This window comes from Eschrichtius robustus, chromosome 6, assembly GCF_028021215.1.
Source record: "Eschrichtius robustus isolate mEscRob2 chromosome 6, mEscRob2.pri, whole genome shotgun sequence".
In the NCBI taxonomy this organism is placed as follows: domain Eukaryota; kingdom Metazoa; phylum Chordata; class Mammalia; order Artiodactyla; family Eschrichtiidae; genus Eschrichtius; species Eschrichtius robustus.
Genome location: NC_090829.1, coordinates 138,219,718 through 138,243,432, shown reverse-complemented (window position 1 = coordinate 138,243,432; position 23,715 = coordinate 138,219,718). Strand labels below are relative to the sequence as shown.

General features: G+C 45.7%; 1 protein-coding gene across 16 annotated transcripts in view; it reads left to right on the top strand.

The window, feature by feature from the left end:
* Positions 1–23,715, top strand: part of SETD4 (SET domain containing 4) — a 423,911-nt gene that overhangs the window by 22,229 nt on the left and 377,967 nt on the right. For 14 of the 16 annotated variants that reach the window (XR_011074349.1, XR_011074350.1, XR_011074348.1 and 11 more), the window contains one exon: positions 525–691. Coding sequence is in view for 3 of the 16 variants with exons in the window: in XM_068547038.1 (XP_068403139.1) it covers positions 525–659 (135 nt within the window). In the remaining 13 variants the exon portion in view is untranslated. Of the gene's footprint in view, positions 1–524; positions 692–1,788; positions 3,935–19,759; positions 20,328–23,715 lie in introns of those variants that run through there. The other 2 variants (XM_068547037.1, XM_068547036.1) reach the window with 2 other exon arrangements.

Genomic DNA, 23,715 nt, shown 5'->3' with positions numbered 1-23,715 from the left:
CCAGGGATCGAACCCGTGTTGCCTGCATTGGCAGGCTGATTCTTAACCACTGCGCCACAAGGGAAGTTCCGCCTTTGCCTTTTATTTAATGAATGTTTTAATTAAATGAGGAATTAGCTTATTTGAATGAAAACATTACTAGGATTAAAAAAAACCGTTTTATTGAACCTTGAAGACATTGTGTTGAGTGAAATAAACCACGACCCAAAAAGACAAATACCCTGTACTGTATGATTCCACTTAAATGAGATATCTGGAATAGGCAAATTTATAGAGACAGAAAGTAGAGTAGAGGTTACCAGGGATTTGGGGAGGGGGAAATGGGGAGTTAATGTTTGATGGGTACAGAGTTTCTGTTTGGGATGATGAAAAAGTTCTGGAGATGGATGGTGGCTATGGTTATATAACACTGTGAATATACTTAGTGCCACTGAATTGTACATTTAAAAATGGTCAAAATGTTAAATTTTATGTTTATGTATATTTTACTACACTAAAGAAAATCATTTAAAAATAACTTCCAGATTTCTCATATGAAAGATGAAGAAGTGGCTTTGATAAACCAACTAACTTTGGTAGAAACACTGTGGACAGAAGAGCTGAAGATTCTCCAGGCCTCTGCCGAGACCCTAACCAGTTTGCAGACAGCTTTTACGTAACTTCACTGAAGTGCAGGTGATCACCTCCAATGGTGGGTGTGACTTCTTAAACATTTTTAAACTAAGGTTTATTTTATATAGACTCATTTACGGTCAATGAACGGTTTCTATTAAACAGTTATCTGCGTAATCCTCCTCCTGCTTCTGTCTGGGGGGTGGAGCGGTGGCTGCTTGGGGACGTTGAAGGGCATCTGCAGGGGCAGAGCAGGTCCTGGGGACTCCGTCCCATCGGCGTTTCTGTTGCTGTCAAAGCAAATAGCAGTCCTGGAGGAAGACGTCCAAGGAACGTATGAATTCTCACGGGAGGGCGAGGCTGGGAGGGAGCCTGGGTCAGCCCGGGGCTCCGTTTGTGGTCTTCCTCTGGGCGTCCTGCTTCTTACCTGACCCAGCGGCCTTAAAAGCACAAGACGTCGTGCTGCTCTATGCTCTGATGCCAGCGGGTTAGGGCTGAGGGGCCTGTGGCATGTGGCGGTGAGTGGCTGGGTGGCTTTGGAGGGGGCAGTGTGGGGCGGTGCCCAGCAGTCTTGGCTCCCAGCCGGGCTCCGCCCCCGCCGCTTTGAGCTAGAGCAACGCACTTCGAATCTTCGGTCCTTGATTGCCCATCTGGAAACGAGATTGTTACGGGGGTCCTGCGGCACAGGCCCGGGTGGCGCTGCCCCTCCCCGTCTGCGCCTCCCCTGCCTGCTGAGGACCGGGGATTAGCTCACGGGGAGGGCCCCTCCAGCCCGACTCCCTGTGATTTCTGTGCGCAGGAAGTGAGTTCGTCCTTGTCGAGCAGGAGACTCCTGGGGCCTCACCAGTCCTCCCTCTGTTTACAGTTTCCCAGAATGTGTTCAAATCTCTGGTCAGCCCGTGTCCCTTTCCCATTCTCTGTGGTGGGTGTTTAACCCTTTTATTCTGCTCCTTTTCTTCATTTTAATGGGGGTATTGGGAGGAACAGGAGATAAAGTTTTGTGCTTACTTGGTCATTTTGAATTAAAGGCTTTGCTTTCCTTTTTTTTCCTTTTTTTTAAAAAAAAACAATATAAGCACTTTAGGCTGTTGACGGCACTCTGAGTATAGTTTTTATATAAAGTGTGCTTTAATTAGTACTTTTTAGATCTTGGCTCTGGATTTATACTTTTCACAGCGTTTTCATGCCCGTCAATTAACAACTGTGAGGGGATCAGAGCGGGTGTCATCATATATCCCAGAAGCAAATACGTGCGTATTATAAAAACTGGATGTTGTTGAAACATACGGCAGTAACGTTTATTAAATGTTAGCGTCGCTGGGTCGAGGCCCCGTGCTCGGGCCTTGATGCGCGGAGTTTTACGGAAGCCTCACAGCCGCCCTATTTTACAAACAAAGACGGGAAGAAACGGCCCGAGATCCCACACCTAGCGTGTGGCAGAGCGACGGTGCCCTCTGAGCCGACCCTCCGGGGGACACGGGTCACAGCTCGGGGGCGTCAGTGTCTGGAATTCCACGTGCTCTCCGGACTCGGGTACGCGCCCCTCACCCATCCTCACCGACGGCCGCGCTCCTCGCCCTCCTCGCCCTCGTCGCCCACAGGCCTTGGTGGGCGCGCGGCTGCCCTGCAGGTTTCGCTGAGGAGTCCGCGACAGGGTCGGCCTCGCTCTCGCCGCCCTGCGATGTGAGAGCCGTGCTGAGAAACATCCCGGGAGCCGGTCCCTCCTCGGGCTGATGTGGCCGCGCCGGGTCCCACCGCCAGCCCCTCCCCGGGAAGGCGCGAGCGCACAGGCGCAGCGTGTCTGGTCCCGGGGCGGAAGCGGGTCCTGCCCGGGGAGCGAGGGGCTGGCCCTTGTGCTCCGTGGGCCCGGCGGCTCGGCCCGCGTGCCTTCCCGGCGTGGACGCATCGAGCTGGCCGTTGCAGGAGGCTTCTGGGGGTTTCCAGGAGGACGGGGCGGGTCCCCGCACCTCGCTGGGCAGGGCTTACCTGACTGCCAGTTTGGGAAGAAGGGCTGGGCGCCCTGCGCAGCTCTTTCAGCTTCGCCCCTGGGGGAACCCAGCTCCACCCAGCGCAGCCGTGCTTCAGTGGGGTCGTCTGCTTGATTCTGGGCCTCTGTGTAGGGAAACTGACCTAAGGCCATGGTCATATTTTGACCTCTGTCCTTACCTAGGAGTATTTTTTATCCTTTTCAGAGCTAGCGTGGGAAGGGGGTGTACACGCTCCTCAGCCCTCGGGGATCCCTGGCTGGGTCATGGGGGGCGGAGGCTGCCCCAGCCCCAGCGTTTCTGTTGCCCAGAGTCCTGTCTTCCCTGCCCTGTTTTCAGCCTTCCCCAGAAGCGAATTCCTCTTGTGAAGCTCAACAAAAAACAGGTGAACGGGGCCCACTCACCTCAGGGATCAGAGTTAGAAATAAAACATCTTCATTATTGTATCTTGAGCATCTCTCCCTGTTCATAGATGCAGTTGAGGTTGACTTTGTTGTCGTTGTTTGTTTTTTTTAAAGATTTTTTTGATGTGGACCATTGTTTTAAAAGTTTTTATTGAATTTGTTACAGTCTTTGCTTCTGTTTTATGTTTCCGTTTTTTGGCCATGAGGCATGTGGGATCTTAGCTCCCCAACCAGGGATCGAACTCGCACCCCCTGCATTGGAAGGCGAAGTCTTAACCACTGGACGCGCCAGGGGAGTCCCCCCTGACTCTGCTTTTTAATAGTTGTAGTGTGTTTCATGATACACTATACCGGGGATTCACCAACTTTTTCTATAAAGGACCAAATAGTAAATATTTTAAGCTTTCTGGGCCATATGGTCTTTGTCCCAACTGTAGTGCACAGCAGCTATAGACAATGTGCAGACACGCATGGCTGTGTTCCAGTAAAGCTTGATTTACCAAGACAGGCCACGGGCCGTGGGGTGCTGACCCCGCACTACAGCATCATTTATTTTTCCTGTCCCCTCTTCGTGGACATTTAGGACCTAAATATATTAATTCTTGAGAGTGCTTTATACCTTTAGAAATTAAAGACCCTCGCCCCCCAACAGGAAAAACTTCACAGACCCATGTGGTACTTGTGCTTTAGTTGTCCTGGTTAGAAAAAATGGGCAATGACAAGAAGCAACTACTCAGAGACATTGACAAATGAGAGCTATTTCATCATCCATGACAGATCTACCCTTATTTGTAAACAGCAGTACAATAAGGGCCTACTGTATAGCACGGGGGACTCTACTCAATGCTCTGTAATGACCTATATGGGAAAAGAACCTAAAAAAGTGTGGATATATGTATATGTATAACTAGCACAAACATGGTAAATTAACTATACTCCAATAAAAATTAATTAAAAAAAAAAAGAAAACAGTATAAGACTTTCAGTTTGTATATGATACTTGGTGTATAAATGCATTCAGACTCTTTGCAAGAAATGCGTGGCTCCTGTGGACAGTCTGGCCCTCAGGGCGAACCCCAGGGAGGCCACACACCACCTCCCTAGGCTCGCCCTTGCCAGTCCCTGTGAGGGCCAGCACCCCACGTCTGCCCACACAGGGGGGGCAGCCTGCACTGTCCTTTACCAGCAGAACTGTTTGCTCCCTTCTCCCACGTACCGCCCCTCCCCCCCACTGCCGTTGTTCTCCTTTCCCCTTTTTTGTTTTCTCTCTCCTAGGCCTTGGGCAGGCCTGAGGTTCATAGTACACCCACCTGTTGGTATCTGGTTCCGGAGTTTGTGGGTGGTAAACCTCCAACTGCTGCCTTGGCCTGAGGGGGCAGACACCAAGAAGTGAAGGATGATTTGAGGCATTCCTGAAATCTTTCAAGCTGAAAATAGAGGAGACTCTCCTCCGACTGGGGCACCTTAAGTGATTCTGCCTGAAGGCAGAGACTGTTGATGACTTTCAGGAAATCAGCGCTGTAATGCTGTGAAAATGGCTTTCACTGAAACACCTGGACACCCCCTTGGAGGGGAGTCCGGGCACAGAAATGGGGGACTTATTTTAGCTCCTCCTTTAGTTGGTAAACAGCAGCTATATTCTGTGATAGATTAGTGTTGGGCCGCAGTAAGTTTTGTCCCGAGGAGGAAAGTATAACAAAACCTATTTTGGGTTGTCAGCTGACATTTGAATATAGAGCTTTGTCAGGAATGCCACCATGTTGGTTTACTTGGAAAAGAGCTTTGTTTTACAGGTCCAGGAAGTCATGTGTGAATTAAAGGGAACAAGAAGATTAGGAGGAAGGCCTGATGCACTTTTCTACATCCCTGCCAGTGTACCACACACACCCGTGTCATTGTACCACATACACCAGGGTCATTGTACCACAGGCAACAATGTCACACCGCATACAACAACGCAGTGTACCACATACGACGGTGTCATTGTACCACATACACCAGGGTCATTGTACCACATACACCAGGGTCATTGTACCACAGGCAACAATGTCACGCCACATACAACAATGCAGTGTACCACATACGACGGTGTCATTGTACCACATACACCAGGGTCATTGTACCACAGGCAACAATGTCACACCACATACAACAATGCAGTGTACCACATACGACGGTGTCATTGTACCACATACACCGATACAATGTGTCATGTACAGCAGTGCCATCTGCTGTCTCTCCAGGGCTGTTCCCGCTCACCTTGCAGAGGGCATTTCTCTGTCTTCATCATTTTGTTGTAACCTTTCCTTGAGGGGATATTTTCTTGTTTAATTTCCTTCTGTTCCGTGTAGTTTTAACATCAGGCTATGAGTAAAATTTAAAAAAAAACTGCTCACAGAAATATAGTAAGATTTAAGAAAAACGTAAGGTTACCGCTTCACACCCACTAGCATAGCAATCATAAGAAACGTGGATAATAACGCGTGTTGTTGAGGATATGGAGAAATCGGAACCCCACACACTGCTGGTGGGAAAGGAAGATGGTGTAGCTACTTTGGAAAATAGTTTGGCAGTGGCTCAAGAGGTTGATAAGCATAGAGTTACTTTATGACCCAGCAATTCCCCCTTTAGGTACATACCCAAGAGAATTGAAAACATATGTCCACACAAAAACATGAGCATGAATATTCATAGCAGCATTATTCATAACAGCCCCAAACCCAGATGTCCATCAGTGGATGAATGGATAGATAAACAAAATGTGGTCTTCCCATAAAATGGAATATCATTCAGCCATAGAAAGGAATGAAGTACCAACACATGCCGCATGGATGGACCTTAAAAACGTTATGCTAAATGAAAGAATCCAGTCACAAAAGGCCACATAGAATTTTATTTGCATGAAATTTCCAGAATAGGCCAATCTGTAGAGATGGAAAGTAGATTAGCAGGTGCTGTGGCGTGGGGCAGGGTGCTAGAGGGATTGGAGGGTGACAGCCAAAGAGTAGGGGGTTTCTTTTTGGGTTGATGAAAACGTTCTAAAATTGTGGTGATAGTTGCACAACTCTGAATATACTAAAACCCATTGAATTATATACTTTAAATGGGTGAATGGTATGGCATGTGAGTTATATTTCAATAAAGCTATTTTTAAAAAAAAAGTAGAATTAGTACCTATTGGAGAATTCTATCCCTCTTCTTTTTTAATTTTTTAAATTGGTTTCTGGCCACGCCACTGTGCGGCTTGTGGGATCTTAGTTCCCTGCCGAGGGATTGAACCTGCGCCCTCGGCAGTGAAGTGCAGGGTCCTAACCACTGGACCGCCAGGGAATTCAATTCTATCCCTCTTCTCGGCTCAGCTAACACTTTTTCACAGGCAGGGCTAGAGTTTGTCAGTCTGATGACGATGGTAGAGGCCTGGCAGCGTTAGGTCCTCTGCCCCACACGTGACATTTATCACCTTGTTTAATTCTTAACAGTGATCTGTGCGGTAATAACTTCCCTGATTTTGTAAATGTGGAGACAAAGGTTCAGAAAAGGTAGTTATTGCTGAGGTCACACAGCTAGGATTCAAACCTCGGTCAACCTCCGTACCCCACTCTCCTAAAGTTCGTGCCGCTGTGACTGTGTTTGTGAAGCACGGGCGGGCTTAGGTGGGCACCTGCCCTCACCTGCTTAGGACCACGTGGACTCAAAGTGGAGCTGGAGTTGGTCGCCCTTGGACGGGCATTGGGAGGGCTGGGATCTGCGGTCCTGCTGTTTAAGCACGCTCCCTCCTGGCTTGACCGCTGGCCTTCTCTTGACTAGCAGAGACGCCTTAGTCCATGGAAGAGCAGACTCAGGGCCCAGGGAACCTGACTTCACATTGACCCCGAGAGGGCGTGTTATTAGCCACGTTTTAGAGAAAAGGACGCAGGCTCCGAGGAGAGAAGGAATGCGGAGTGACGTGAGGGTGGCGGTGAGGCTGCGCTCCATCGCAGGCAGGAGGAGCCTTTATTGGGAGCACGTTCGTCACGGTGGGGTCCCCTGACCCTGGCATCAGAGACAGCCAGGGTGCGCGAGCCCAGTCCAGACCCACTGAGTCAGCCTCTGGGATGTAGGTCCGGGGATGTGTATTTGTTGAGGCCCCAGGTGATTTCAGGGCGCGCTGTCTGCAAACCACTGACCTAGAGGTGCCAGAGGAGGGGCTGCGCCCTCACCCTGAGCCCTGGTCCCTGGTCCCTGGTCCCTGGTCCCTGGTCCCTGGTCCCAGGGCTTCAGTTGTCATTTCGCAGGTTCTTGAGGTGAAGTGTTAGACAGACCTGACCCTCGATCGTGTGACTGTGACCCTGGGCCTCTGAATATGCGTAGCATCAGAGGGTGGCGGTGAGAGACGTCCTCGGGGTGATCCACTCTGACCCCTCATTTTGTGGGTGAAGCTCCCAGACGGTGAGAAGCTTGCTCTGGGCCATGGACTTAGCATCAGAACCCATATTTTCTTGCCGTTTCTAGCGGACTTTCTGCTTTCCTGCATCCTCCTTCCAGAGTGTAAGATCCAGATACTGTCCCAAATGAACTCCCCAAACTGTATTCTTCCAGGGAAGAATCAGAAAGTGGGAGCGGGGCTGTTGGAGGAGAAAGGGAAGCGGTAGTGTCAGCCTGAGAAGGGTTGGAGGAGGGACGCACTGGAGCTGAGTCCTGCCTGGGTTTGGCCTCTGTCCTCATTTCACACCCTCCTCTGGTCTCACGGTGGCTCTGGGACGCACGTATTACATCTTTATTAGATGTGAAGAAACTGAGGCATAGAGGGGTCAGGGGACTTATCCCACACCATACAGCTGGGGTTTGACCCCAGGAGTGTCTCAGTTCAAGTCTATCACCTGTCAGCCACACCTGTTTCTGCCTCCAAAGATGGGCGGCCTAGGGTGCAGGGTAGGGATGGGCCACCTCAGAGCAGTTTTTATCGTGTCTCATTTTTGTGTTATAATGGGCGACCTCATTGGCCACAAGGAACCGGCAGCACCGAGCTTTGAGGAGAAAGAAGGCCTGCCCGTAAGTCCCTGCGGGCCAAGCCCTCTCCCTGCAGCCTGACTTTTTATGGTCGAATTTCAGTTTTCCAGCCTCTCCCACTCACCGTGAAGACCCACATCCCATAAAGGGTAGCAGGTGTTATTAGAGGGGCAAGAAGGGGAGAGTGGTCCCGCCAGGCAGGCTTCTCCCATTCCGGAGGAATTTGTCCTGGGGTGAGGGTCCCTGTTGATCTCAAGGGTCCCTGTCCAGCTCTGCAGCTCTGGCCACAAGCATTTGGACGCCTTCTGGTGCCTAGAATCAGAAGGTGAGGCAAAACCCAGGACTGCAAAGCATCTACTAAGCAGTTATTAGGGCAGTAAGTAATTGCAGTTCTAACTTTGACCTTTTCACAAAGGGAGACTCTAAACTGATTAAGAGGAGAGGGGGTTTCAGGATGTCATTGAGGAAGCAGGTCAAGTATAGAGCATGTTGGAGATGGGCAGCACAGACCTTCGATTCTCAGGTCGTCTCTGGGACTCAGTGTCCTGGGTGACTGGCCTCTGAGCCTCAGATAGTGAAGGTGGGACCAGCGGTTCGCAGCCTTAACCATTCAAGGGAATCACGTGTGGAGCCTTTTTAAAAAACTTCATTGAGGAATAATTGACAAATATAATTGTATATATTTAAAATGCACAACGTGATGATTTGATATATTGATACATACACGTTGTAGAATGATTACCAAGATCAAGATAATTAACACCTCTATTATCTCACACAGTTAACTCATTGTGTGCCTGCGTGTGTGTGTGTGTGTGTGTGTGTGTGTGTGTGTGTGTGTGTGGTGGGAATGCTTAAGATTTACTTTCAGCAACTTTCAAGTACACAGTACCATGTTATTAACTAGTCACCACGTTGTGCATTAGACCCTCAAAACTTATTCTTCTGGTAATTGAAAATTTATACCCTTTGACATTTCCCCCTCCTTCCAACCCCTGATAACCACCATTCTATTTTCTGTTTCTAGGAAATTGGATTTTTAAAAAAATTCCACATATAAGTGATAACATAAGTATTTGTCTTTCTTGATCTGGGTTATCTCCAAATTCATCCATGTTGTCGCAAATGACAGGATTTCATTCTTTTTTTATGTTTGAGTAATATTCCATTGTATATATGTGCCACATTTTCTTTATTCATTCATCTGTTGAGGGACATTTTAAGTTGTTTCCGTATCTTGGCTATTGTGAATAATGCTGCAGTGAACATGGGTGTATGGATATTTCTTTGAGATACTGATTTCAGTTCCTTCAGGTATAACCCAGGAATGGGATTGCTGGGTCATAGGGTAGTTAAATTTTTACTTTTTTGAGGAACCGCCATACTGTTTTCCATAATGGCTGTATCAGTTTACATTTCCATCAGTAGTGTATAAGGGTTCCCTTTTCTTCACATCCACACTGACACTTGTTATCTTTTGTCTTTCTGATAATAGCCATCCTAGCAGGTGTGAGGTGGTTTTGATTTGCATTTGCCTGATGATTAGTGATGTTGAGCACCTTCTCATATAACTTTTGTATGCTTCTTTGGAAAAATGTCTATTCAGGTCCTTTGCCTGTTTTTAAATTGGATTATTTGCTTTTTTGCTATTGAGTTGTGTGAGTTCTTTGTATATTTTCAGATACACAATTTGTGAATATTTTCTCCCATCCTGTAGGCTGACTTTTAAAATTATTGCTTGTTTCCATTGCTGTGTAGAAGCTCTTTAGTTTGATACAGTTCCACTTGTTTATTTTAGCTTCTGTTGCCTGTACTTATATCTCATCTAAGAAGTCATTGCCAAGACCACTGTCAAAGATCTTTTTCCCTATGTTTTCCTCCAGGAGTTTTACAGTTTCAGGTTTTATGTTTAAGTCTTTGATCCATTTTGAGATAATTTTTTGTGTGGTGTAAGATAGCGGTCCATTCTTTTGCATGTAAATGTCTGGTTTTCTCCGCACCATTTGTTAGAAGAGATTATTCTTTCTCCAATGTGGATTTTTGGTACCCTTTCAAAAATTAGTTGACCGTATATGTGTGGGTTTATGCCTGGGCTCTCTATTCTGTTCCACTGGTCTATGTGACTTTTTATGCCAGTACCATACTTTTTTGATTACTATAGCTTTGTAGTATAGTCTGAAATCAGGACCTATGATACCTCCAACTTCGTTCTTCTTTCTCATGATTACTGTGGCTATTCAGGGTCTTTTGTGGTTCCATACAAATTTTAAGGTAGTTTATTTTTCTGTTCCTGTGAAAAATGCCATTAGAGTTTTGATAGGGATTGCACTGAATCTCTAGAACACTAGGGTAGTATGGACATTTTCATAATATTAGTTCTTCCAATCCATGAACATGGAATATATTTACATTTATTTGTGTCTTCTTCAGTCTGTTTCAACAATGTCTTATAGTTTTAAGTACAGGTCTCTCACATCCTTGGTTAATTTATTCTTAAGTATTTTGTAGTTTCTGATGCTTTTATAAATGAGATTGCGTTCTTAATTTGTCTTTCAGATAGTTTGTTTTTAGTGTATAGAAACGCAGCTGATTTCTGATGTTGATTTTGTGTCCTGCAATTTATTTATTAGTTCTAACAGATTTTTGGTGAATCTTTAGGGTTATCTATGTCTAAGATTATATCATCTGCAAACATAACTTTGCTACTTCCTTTCTGAGTTGGACGCCTTTTATTTCTTTTTCTTGCTTAATTGCTAAGGCTAGGACTTCCAGTACTATGTTGAATAGAAATGGTGAAAGTAGGTTATCCTTGTCTTGTTCCTGATCTTAGAGGAAAGGCTTTAAAATTTTACCATTGGGTATGATGTAGCTGTGGACTTTTCATATATGGCCTGTATTATGCTGAGGAACATTTCTTTTACAGTTGATTTGTTGAGAGTTTTTACCATGAAAGGATGTTAAATTTTGTCAAGTGCTTTTTCTGCATCTATTGAAATGATCATTTGATTATTATCCTTCATTCTGTTAATGTGATGTATCACATTTATTGATTTACATATGTTCAATTATCCTTGCATCCCAAGGATGAATCCCACTTAATCATGGTTTGTGATCATTTCAGTGTGTTCTTGAATTCAGTTTGCTAGTATCTTGGTGAGGATTTTTGCATCTGTTTTCATCCTCTGATGATTGACCTATAATTTTCTTTTCTTGTAGTGTCCTTGTCTGGCTTTGGTATCTGGGTAACGCTGGTCTTGTAAAATGAGTTTGGAAGTTTTCCTTCCCCTTCAGTTTTTTAGAAGAGTTTGAAAAGGATTGGTATTAGTTTTTCTTTAAATGTTTGGTGGAATTCACCTGTGAAGTCATCTGGGCTTTTATTTGTTGGAGATTTTTGATTACCCATTTAATCTCCTTACTCATTATGGGTCTGTTCATACTTTCTATTACGTCATGATTCATTCTTGGTAAGTTGTGTGTTTCTAGGAAATTATCCGTTTCTTCTAAATTAATTCATTAGCATATAGTTGTTCATGGTAGTCTCTTATGATCCTTTGAATTTCTGTGGTATCAGTTATAATGTCTCTTCTTTCATTTATAATTTTATTAATTTGAGTAATCTGTTTTTTTTTTTTCTTAGTCTAGCTAAAGGCTTGTCAATTTTATCTTTTCAAGAAACCAACTCTTAGTTTTGTTGATCTTTTTCTATTGTCTTTCTCATCTCTATTTCCTTTATTTATATTCTAATTTTTATTTCATTCCTTATGCTAATTTTGGGCTTAGTTTATTTTTCCTTTTCTAGTTCCTTCAGGAGTAAGGTTAGGTTGTTTATTTGAGATCTTTTTTCTTCATGTAGGCATTCATTGCTATAAACTTCCCTCTTAGAACCACTTTTGCTGCATCGCGTAAGTTTTTGTATGCTGTGTTTCTATTATTGTTTGTCTCTAGATATTTTTTTATTCCTTCTTTGACCTATTGGTTGTTCAGAAGTGTGTTGTTTAATTTCCACGTATTTGTGAAGTTTCCAGCTTTCCTCGTTACTGATTTCTAGTCTCATACCATTGCGGTTGGGAAAGATACTCAATATGATTTCAGTCTGCTTAAATTTCTTAAGACTTGTTTTGTGACCTAACATGATTTACCCTGGAGACTGTTTCATGTGTGCTAGAGAAGAATGTTGGATGGAATGTTCTTTACATGTCTATTAGGTCTATTTGATTGAAAGTGTCTTTCAAGTCCATTTTTAAAATTGATTCTCTCTGGATGATCTACCCATTGTTTAAGGTGAGGTATTGAAATCACCCACGATTATTGCATTGCTATCTATTTTTTGCCTTCAGCTTTATTAATAATTGTTTAATATATTTAGGTGCTTCAATACTGGGTGCATATATGTTTCCAATTGTTATATCCTCTTGATTAATTAACCCCTTTATCATTATAACAATATAATGACCTTCTTTGTCTTTTATGACAATGTTTGACTTAAAGTCTATATTGTGTGATATAGGTATAGCTGTCTCAGCTCTCTTGGTTTCCATTTACATAAAATATCTTCACTTTCAGCCTGTGTCTTTAAAGCTTACATGACTCTCTTCTAAGCAGTATATATAGTTGGGTTTTGTATTTTTATCCATTCAGTTACTTTTTGCCTTTTAAATAGAAAATTTAAACCATTTACATTTAGAGTAGTTACTGATAGGCAAAGACTTACTATTGCTATTTCATTAATTTCTTTCTAATTGTTTTGTAGTTTCTTTGTTCCTCTCTTCCTTTTTTGCTGTCTTTCTTTGTGAGTTGATTTGTTTTACAGTGGTATGCTTTGATTCTTTTTTCTTTATCATTTATGTATCTATTGTACACAATAGATACTTTTTGCTTTGTGGTCACCATGAGGCTTTCATAATACATCTTGTTGTTATAACTGTTAAGATTATAACTTAACTTCAGTTGCATAAAAGTGTTCTACACATTTTCTTGCTCACACCCTCAACTTATATCGTTGATGTCCCAATTTACCACTTTTTATACTATGTATCCATTAACAAAATATTGTAGCTGTAATTATTTTTAAGACTTTTGTCTCTTAGCCTATATGCTAGAGTTCAAAGTGACTTACACACCACCATTACAGTATTAGGGTATTTTGAATTCTACTATACCTTTACCAGTGAAGTTGATACTTCCATGTTTTCATGTTACTAATTAGTGTCTTTTTGTTTCAGCTTGAAGAACTCCTGTTAGCATTTCTTGTAAGGCAGGTCTAGTGCTGATAAATTCCCTCAGCTTTTGTTTTTCTGGGAAAGTCTTTGTTTCTCCTTCATTAATGCAGTACAGTTATACTAGCTGAAGTATTCTTGGTGAATAGTTTTTTTCCTTGAGCATTTTGAATGTGTCATCCCCTCTACTGGCCTGCAAGGTTTCTGCTGAGAAGTTTGCTGATAGCCTTATTGGGATTCCCTTGTATGTGATGAGTCTCTTTTCTCTTTCTGTTTTAAAATTTCTCTTTGTCTTTGATTCTTGAGAGGTTAATTATAATGTATCTTGGTGAATATCTCTTTGGGTTATGTCTATTTATGGACCTTTGGGTTTTATGTACCTGGATGGCCGTGTCTCTCCCCAGATTTAGGAATTTTTCAGCTATGATTTCTTTAAGTATGTTTCTGTCCTTTTCTCTCTCTCTCCTTTTGTTTTGTCTTGTTTTGTTTGATAGTATCCCATAATTCACATAAGTTTTCTTCAGTCTTTTTCAATCTATTTTTTTTCTCCTCTGTCTGGATAATATCAAGAAATCTATCTTCCAGTTCACAGATTCTTTTTTTTTTTTTTAGTTTTTTAAATTTTATTTTTGGCTGCGTTGGGTCTTTGTTGCTGCGTGCGGGCTTTCTCTGGTTGCGGAGAGCGGGGGCTACTCTTCTTTGTGGTGCGCAGGCTTCTCACTGCCGTGGCTTCTCTTGTTGCGGAGCACGGGCTCTAGGCTCGCGGGCTTCAGTAGTTGCAGCACGCAGGCTCAGTAGTTGTGGCTCGTGGGCTCTAGAGCGCAGGCTCAGTAGTTGTGGCGCATGGGCTTAGTTGCTCCGCGCCATGTGGGATCTTCCTGGACCACGGATTGAACCCATGTCCCCTGCATTGGCAGGCGGATTCTTAACCACTGCACCACCAGTCCGAGTTCACAGATTCTTTATTCTGCCTGAGAGCTTCAACAGCGCTCTATTGCATTTTTTCATTCCGTTCACTGTGGTCTTCAGCTCCAGAGTTTGTTCGGTTCTTTTAAAAAATGATTTCCGTCTGTTTGTTGAGCTTATTTTGTTCATTTATTGTTTTCCTGAATTCGTTAAGTTGTGTTCTCCTAAATCTTGCTGAACTTCCTAAAATAATTATTTTGAAATCTTTTTTTGGTAACTCGCAGATCTCCATTTCTTTGGGATTGGTTACTGGAAAATCATTATGTTCCTTTGGTGGTGTCATGTTTCCTTGCTTTTTCATGTTTCTGATGGCTTTGCATTGATGGCTGTGCGTTTGAGGGTGCATTCACTTTTTGGACTGGCTTCAGTGGGAAAAGGCTTTCACCTAAATGTGGCTGCAAGGGTGCTAGCCTGGTGGGATACAGTGTCTTTCATTCTTGGAAGGCACAGCAGCATAGTCTCCATGCAGCTCTGTCCGCTGAGGTCATCGTAGGTGCAGACTGCTGGAATATTCTGTGGCCAAGACTGCGAAGGTCCTATGGGTGGGAGTGGCAACAAAGGCTTTTGGGAACTTCTTCGGAGGTGAAGGTTGCTGGGGTCTTCTGCTTTTCCCATGGGAGGAAGTTCTAGCCAGTGGGATCCCTCTTGGCTGTGGTCTGGTGTGCTGGCAAACAGTAGAAGTGGAGCTGGAGTCCTGGGACCACTTGCTGAGGCAGCACCCCTCGTGTCTAAGGCGTGGGCATGTACAGATGGCCTGTGGAACCAAGGTCTGGGTCTCTGGGTCTCACCACAGTGACTGTGGCTGGCGGGGGGTGGTGATGCAGCAGTGGCACAGACCCTGGGGTGACAAGGTGCAGCAATGGCTTGGTCCTCGGCCCCAGGGGGCAGGGGGCAGTAGCAGCACAGCCTGCAGATGGTGGGTTGAAGTCCCAACTTTGACCCCAGGGGGCAGTTGTAGGACGGTAGTAGCACCTGCCTGGTGGTGGCTTGTTAAAACCTTGTGTTAGGATCCAGGGAGCAGGGCTCAGGGCAGTGGCAGCGCCTCTGGCAATGACAGTTCAGAGCTTTGACCTGGGGCCGAGGGGCAGGGCTGGGAGCACTGATAGTGTGGCTTGGCAGTGATGGTTCAGAGTGGTGGCCTGAGTCGTGGGGCTGGGGCTCAGGGCAGCCCCATCAGTGATGATTCAGAGCCAAGACCTGGGAGCTGGGTGTGAGGCTCAGGGCAGTAACAGTGTGGTCCTGGTAATGGTCAGAGTGTGACCTGGGACCCAGAGGGTGGGGCTCAGGGCAGCAGAGGCTGCCCCAGAAATGGTGGCACAAAGCTGTGACCTGACACTGAGAGCAGGGCTCTGGGCAGCCGTGGCTCCCATCATGTATACGATGATGCGCTGTGAGGTCCTGATCCCAGAGAGTGGGGCACAGCAGTGCCTGGGGCCTCTGAGGACAGTGACAGCTCCAGCCCTAGGGAGGGGACATGGTTGTGGGCACTCCGGGCAGCTCTGTCAGCTGGGATCAGCGTTGGTGTAGACTGGGGGAGACCTCAGTAGCAAAGGCTGCAGACGTACACAGTAGTGAGGCTTGCTGGGCCTCTGCTTTCCTTTTCTCCAGGAGGTGGAATTCCTCTGGGGGTGATCTCCCTGGCCCTCAGACGCTCTTGACTTGAGGATGGGGTAACACAGGTAAAATGCCTCCTGTACTTTTTTACGTGGCCATCCTCGGTTTTTGAGCTCTGCAGGATTTTTGATGCTTCTTCATTGTATTCCAGAGCTTTCCCTGAGCTATTTTTGTTGGTTTGCAGTTGTTTATTCTTGTGAGGAGATGAACATTGGGACCTCCTAGCCCTCCACCTTGCTGATGTCACCTCCCTCTCACATGCAGAGCTTTAAAAACTGCAGAGGCCGGGGTCCCATCCCGAGGGTCTGATTTAATTGGTATGGGGTGTGCCAACATTCTGGGGGTCCTAAAGCTCCCAGGTGACTTTGCTCTTCACCAGAGTTTCCTTTCTGAGTCTCTGGGCTACAGGAACAAGCTCCTTTAACTTCTCCCAGCTGGAACATTCTGGATTTTCAAGCCTCCAATTACAATAGTTTTGGGAGGCAGGAGAGAGAATGCCAGTTGCTGTACCATTGAACAAGTTTATGCTGCCTAAATAATTTTTAAAATAGTACCAATCCATGCTGAGTACAGATTAATCCAAAGCACCAATGCTTTAACATTCAGTTCAGCCAGGACAGTGAAATATGAGTGGCCAGACCACAACAGGGGCTCAGTACTTTTTAGTTCTTTTCACAAGTCTCCTTTAAAAACAAGCTATACCTGTGAGTGTCCCAAGTGTTATGGTTGATGCCTGAAAAATATGAAACGGATCTCTGAATCTGTGGGACTTTGCAGTGAGCTTGAGACACTTCCATCTTTGAACACTGGATGGCGCAAGAAGACCGCTGGGCTGAGGATGCTGACTCAGGTCCTTGAGGCTACCGTCAAAATCAGGCAACAGGGAGTGTCTTTTTTTTTTTTTTTTCAGATGTTAGGATCCAGACAAGGCAAAAAAGAACTCTATGTGTTGCTACTGGGATAAAATGCAGAGTTCATATTCTCTTGTGGGCCATTGGATCTCCTTGGGTGAGAAACGCAGACAGATAAACAATAGTTCAAGGTGATAGCTGCCAGAGAAGGGACCTGGCCAGAATTTTTCACACCAGGTAGCAGGTTTTAATTAATTTTTCACACTGGGTAGCAGGTTTTAATTTCTGTCATCACTGGGAGCAGGGAGACAGGTCCTGACTTACAGGCAAAAAGAGCAAGGGTCGCTTTGGAGTTTAAACCGACCACCCACACAAAGAAAGGGGGCTACTCTTGTGACTCCTCTTCTGCCAGATGCTTCTAGAATTAGAGAGTGGTCCATTTGGTGGAGAGCTGGGAAGGAGCCACTTCTCCCCAACCAACGGGAGGGCTGCCTGTCTGTTGTTAGAGGCGTGCGTTTGATCTGAGGACAGAGCTTCAAAGTAGAGTGAAAACGACACCAGGGTGTCCTTGGACTGCTCTGTCTGCAGGTGACTGACAGCCTCCAGATCCCACACGGCTGGGGCAGTGACGTGACCCAGCACACATCACCTAGTGACTGCACAGTGTTGGGGGGGCCTCATTTGAAACGATCTCTTTGGTCCGCTGGACCTTCCCAGTGCCTCTGTGATCTGTCCTTCCATCAAGATGAATTCAACTTGCAGATCAGGGGAGCTCCGATCACAGTTTCTCCCTTCTCACTCTCTTCTCCTTCCACCCCTCTTGCTATTTATACACATCCCAGCCTTGTCTTGAGTGGGTGTTTGTTTTCTCTTGGGCATTTCATCTAGAGCGTGCTAGCAAGACCTGGATGAGGCCCTTACTGTGGTATTGAAGTTTTTCCCCTTATTTGGAGGAGTAAACTACAGATGACAGTTTCTCTGATTGGAGTTGCCTAACTGGTAGTGGCTAGCTGTTTGGGAAACAGATCCTGCTTCAGAGTATTCATGTTGGGATAATGAGCTCTTTGTGATTGTTGTGGTTCAATATTCAGGCCAGGGGACCACACCGTAGCCCAGGTTGGGAGCCATGGCGCACATGGACACAGCCATCAGCAGAAGTTGTATGAAAAAGGAAATATTCTGTGTCTGTATTTACAAGGCAGTGTTTCTGATACCAGTAGGAGCAAAATATTGGCAGTGAGCAACCGTTAGAATTCATCATCTTCCTTTTATAGTTTGCTAGTGGCAGGAGTCGAGGGGGGAGGCCACTGCCACTGAAAATGTCCCTCAGGAAGTTAACGAAGCACTGTCAGCATGTTTTATTGGGGTGGTTTGCCCTAGAACCCTGCTCCTTAAAAGCTGGTCTGGAGACCAACAGAATCAACAGTACCAGGAGCTTGTGAGAAATGCAGAGTCTCAGGCCCTGCCCCGAACCTACTGGGAGCTATAGAAGCAGTGCCGCAGAATTGTGGCTGGCTCTGAGGTCCAAGCCACTGTGGTAGAGAATTCCCAGTCTTCCTGGACCAGTCGGTCTGACCATCAGCAAGCCATCTGGCGCGGTTGGGGGACGCCCATCCTTGACATGAGGGCGCTGTTCGCGGGGCCCTGGGGCTCTGCTGGGAGGACCCACGAGGCCAGATCCTTGGCGATTATCATAGTTTTGCCCCTTTGACTTTGGGGGACGGCTGTTCCCAAATTCCTCGGAAGTGCCAGGGGAGGTGGCCCGACGGAAACCACCCAGCTCCTTACCCACGCCCCTTGCTGTGGCTGCTGGGCAGTCAGCCGTGGAACCCCAGTCTCCCTAACATCCATTTCTGAGGTTCACATTCACGGGGAAAAAATAGATCCCCGTGCAGCGGTGTGGTTCTGAATTCACTGAGCCACTGCAAATGCATGGGGGCTGGTGGGCCTCGAGTGGAAGAGTCCAGGGACTTTCAGACCGGGCCACGGTGTTAACTTAGGAGTATAAAGGAGTCTTCATACACCTACAGCTTCTTTCTGACCATTTCCATGAGCTGCTTTCTGATTCCCTACAGCACTAAGGTTGAGTGGAGGGATGAGTTTCCTTGGAGCCTTGAAGAATGAGGCAGTGGTGGTGCTGGGGATGGATTTGGTCTTTGCCTACCTGAGGCCACCCATGGGTTCTGGGACAGAAGGACCTCAGGAGCGGAGGAGATTTCGGGAGAGATGGGGCGTGGGAAGGATCAGACAGCTGCACTCTGAGTGCTGGCTGTGCCTTTTCTTTCTTGTGGCCTGGGTTCCCTGCAGGTTCTGACATGCTCCAAGCTCAGATCCCAGCCAGTCGGAGGTGCTGGCAGCCCAGGGCATTCTGGCCAGGTTGATTTCACAGCATTGTTCTCACCCATTAGCTCATATTATGCAGAATGGGGTGGGGGCAGTGCCTGGTGTCCTTTCCTTTGTTTATAGACATATTTTTCTTTGTGAAGGGAAAAAAAGAGCTGACTCTCTTTTAAGGGACATGAAAACTGAGTTTTGTCTTCTCTTCCTATTACTGTCAAACAAAAGTCACCTTAGAACTCTCGATCACATGGGGCCTGTCACTGGCAGGAAGCGAGGCCTTCCCCTGTGAATGTATAACTTACAGTAAGTTCTCAGCAGACCAAAAAAAATGCCTTTTATCATGCTCTGGTTTTTTTCCTCCCACTGTTTTATTTCACTTACAACATCACTCAGGCCCAAATGGTATTTGTCAGGAGTAATTGGCAAATGCTGGAGGCTGTGTTCAAGGCTGCCTGAATGGAAAATCTCAAGGCCGTTGTCCATGTTGAAAGAAAATATTACATTTGATCTTTTTTTACGATTTCTGCAGACATGATGCGTGTCTGCATTCTTTAGCCTTATAACCCTTTATATTTGAGGGACAAAAAAAATCCCGGCAGGAAGTAGCCCTTCACAGCTAATTTACAGTATGCCGAGAAGTAACCACAACACATGAGAAGTCATTTTAAAGACATGACCATGATTTATTTTTATTAGCCATCTAATAAACCTGCACCGGTTTGCGGGTTCTTGTACATTGAATTATGACTTCAAGCTTCGCATTTCATGTCTCCTTCTACTAGGATGTTTATTCTTCTGGATAAAAATACGACTAAGGATGGTGGCGGCCATCCTTGGGATGCTGGGATGCCCTCTCACGCGGGCTCCATTGGAGGCCACGTGCTTCTCTGGTGCAGGACATCATGTAACCAGCAAATGAGAATCGTCTGATCAAACTGAGTCCCAGAGAGCAGAAACGATGCATCTGAGGGCCAGGAAGTGAATGGTGACAGGTCTCCCAACCCGTAAGTCTTCATACTGTATCAGACAGGCCCTCTTAGGTACACAGCAGAGTGTAAATGACATAGTTTGGAGGCTTTTTAAGGTCACACAACCCAACGTAAATTTGCCTTTCTCCATGTTCCACATGTGTATAAGTGTGTACCTATGAGGAAATGGCACAGACCAATGACGAGGACCCCAGAGCTTCCCACCTCGAATCTGTGACACGGGGATAATTCTGGAGTCATAACACACACATGCTATAGAACACATATTACAGTTGGGAGAGTGTTAGACTGAAGAACACATTTTACAGAAAACTCTGGATCAGGGGTCAGCCAGCCCCTATTTTTGTAAATAAAATTTTTTTTCTAAATGCAGACTTCTAAAAAATTGTGGTAAAATAGGTGTAACATAATAAAATTTGCCATTTAACCATTTTTAAGTGTATAATTCAGTGACATTGAGTACAATGTTGTGTGACCATCACCATTATCTATTTCCAAACTTTTTCAATCACCCCAACAGAAATTCCGTACCCATTAAACAATAAGTCCCCATTCCCTCCCGCTCCCCCCTGCACCTGGTAACCTTTCATCTACTTTATGTCTCTGTAATTTTCTATTCTAGATATTTCATAGAAGTGGAATCATATAACATTTGTCTTTTTGTGTCTGGCTTATTTCAGTCGGCATAATGTTTTTGAGGTTCATCTGTTATAGCATGTGTCAGTACTTCATTGCTCCCCTCTGCTTAATTGAGGTATAATTGACAATTAAACGTTGTATGTGTTTAAGGTGTACAACTTGACGATTTGATATACATTATGAAAGAATCACCACAATCAAGCTAATTAACATATCCATCACCTCACGTAGTTACCATCTTTTTTTTTTTTTTTAATTTTTTAATTTTTATTTATTTATGGCTGTGCTGGGTCTTCGTTTCTGTGCGAGGGCTTTCTCTAGTTGCGGCAAGCGGGGGCCACTCTTCGTCGCGGTGCGCGGGCCTCTCACTATCGCGGCCTCTCTTGTTGCGGAGCACAGGCTCCAGACGCGCAGGCTCAGTAGTTGTGGCTCACGGGCCCAGTTGCTCCGTGGCATGTGGGATCTTCCCAGACCAGGGCTCGAACCCGTGTCCCCTGCATTGGCAGGCAGACTCTCAACCACTGTGCCACCGGGGAAGCCCAGTTACCATCTTTTTTAAAATTAAAATTTAAATTATTCTGTTTTTTTTTAGTGGTGGGGACACTTAAGGTCTACCCTCTTAGCAAATTTGAAAAACACATACAGTACTGTTAGCTGTGGTCACAGTGTTACACATTAGATCTTCAGAACTTAACTCACCTTGCATCATTGCTTTGTTTTTATTGTGGTAAAAACATAACATAAAATTTACCATCTTAACCATTTTAAAATGTACGGTCAATAGTGTTAACTGCATTTAGTGTCGTGCAACAGATTTCTAGAACGTTTTCATCTTGCAGACCTGAAACTCTGTATCCATTGAATAACACCTCCCCTTTACCCTCTCCCCTCTGCCTCTGGAACCACCATGCTACTTTTGTTTCTAAGAGTTCGACTCCTTTAGATACCTCATGTAGGTAGAATCAAGCAGTATTTGTCCTTTTGTGTCTGGCTTATTTCGCTCAGCATCGTGTCCTTAAGGTTCCTCCATGTCGTAGTATGTGACAGGATTTCCTTCTTTTTTATGGCTGAATAATATTCTGCTGTCTGTATATACCATATTTTGTTTATCTATTAATCAGTTGATGGACACTTGGGATGTTTCTACCTCTTGGCTCTTGTGTGTAATAACACTGCTGTGAACTTGGATATGAAAGTATCTGTTTGAACATCTCCTTTCACTTTCTTTGGGTATATACCCAGGAGTATGTTAAAGAAGTTTTATTGTAACACAGCTGGATCTCTTTGTTTACCGATTGTCTATGGCAGAGTTTACAACAGCGGAGTTGAGTAGTTGTGACAGAGACCAGATGGCTCACAAAGCTGAAAATATTTACTATCTGGCCCTTTACAGAAAAAGTTTGCTGACTCCTGCTCTAGATCTAATCAAATATGTACTTTCTTTGGTGGTTCTGTTGGAGAGTTCCGTCTCCTGGTAACTGGTTTTGAACAAGGCTTAGTTCTTTACCTGGTATCTTGCACTCACTTTACCAGGTATTTGGTACCTGGTATTCGGTATCACACTGGGCGTGCTCCAACCGCAGACAAGCTCTTTTGGCCCTAATACATCTGCTCTCCTCCCAGGGCCTGGACTAACAATAATGAGGTCCTGTTCTTTCCCTCCCTTAAAACCTAGAGCAAGTATGATCTGCGCTGTGGCAACACTTTTTTTTTTTTTTTCTTGCCCCAACACATATGTTTTAGTTTCCCGCGGCTGCTGTAACAAATTACCACAAACTTGGTGGCTTAAAAACAATAGAATTTTATTCTCTCAATAAAGAATATTGGAGGCTGGCAGTCGGAAGTCCTGGAGGAAGGAAGGAGTCCTGGAGGCTGGAAGTCTGAAGTCCTGGGAGGAAGGAGTCCTAGAGGCTGGCAGTCGGAAGTCCTGGAGGAAGGAAGGAGTCCTGGAGGCTGGAAGTCTGAAGTCCTGGAAGGAAGGAGTCCTGGAGGCTGGCAGTCGGAAGTCCTGGAGGAAGGAAGGAGTCCTGGAGGCTGGAAGTCTGAAGTCCTGGAAGGAAGGAGTCCTGGAGGCTGGCAGTCGGAAGTCCTGGAGGAAGGAAGGAGTCCTGGAGGCTGGAAGTCTGAAGTCCTGGAAGGAAGGAGTCCTAGAGGCTGGCAGTCGGAAGTCCTGGAGGAAGGAAGGAGTCCTGGAGGCTGGCAGTCTGAAGTCCTGGAAGGAAGGAGTCCTAGAGGCTGGCAGTCGGAAGTCCTGGAGGAAGGAAGGAGTCCTAGAGGCTGGCAGTCGGAAGTCCTGGAGGAAGGAAGGAGTCCTGGAGGCTGGAAGTCTGAAGTCCTGGAAGGAAGGAGTCCTAGAGGCTGGCAGTCGGAAGTCCTGGAGGAAGGAAGGAGTCCTGGAGGCTGGCAGTCTGAAGTCCTGGAAGGAAGGAGTCCTAGAGGCTGGCAGTCGGAAGTCCTGGAGGAAGGAAGGAGTCCTGGAGGCTGGCAGTCTGAAGTCCTGGAAGGAAGGAGTCCTGGAGGCTGGCAGTCGGAAGTCCTGGAGGAAGGAAGGAGTCCTGGAGGCTGGAAGTCTGAAATCAAGGTGTCAGCAGAGTTGGTTCCTTCTGGAGGCTCTAGGGCAGAATCTGTTCCAGGTCTCTCTCCTTGCTTCTGCGGTTGCTGGCGATCGTTGGGGTTCCCTGGCTTGTAGCAGTATCACCTTAATCTCTGCCTCTAGGGCCAACATCACCTCCCTGTGTCTCTCTGTGTATCTGCTTCTGCTTCTTTTCCATTAAAAGGACTTGGCATTGGATTGAGGGTACACCTGGTTAATCTAGGGTGATCTCATCTTGAGATCCTTCACATAATTACATCTATAAAAACCCGATTCCCAAATAAGGTCACATTCATAGGTACTGGCGCTTAGGACTTGGACATTTCTTATGAGGGGGCGGTGAGGACACAGTAGAGGAGGGAAAAACGTTTCGTCTGTGCTCTTAGGTTCAGTGTCTGAGGCTTGCAAATTAACTGGCAATAGACAGACCAACAGGAGAAAGATTTACTTTGCATGCATGTTAAGTGTTGCAGGAAGGGGGACCCCTTCCAGGGCCCAAGAATGGGCTCTTGTCTAA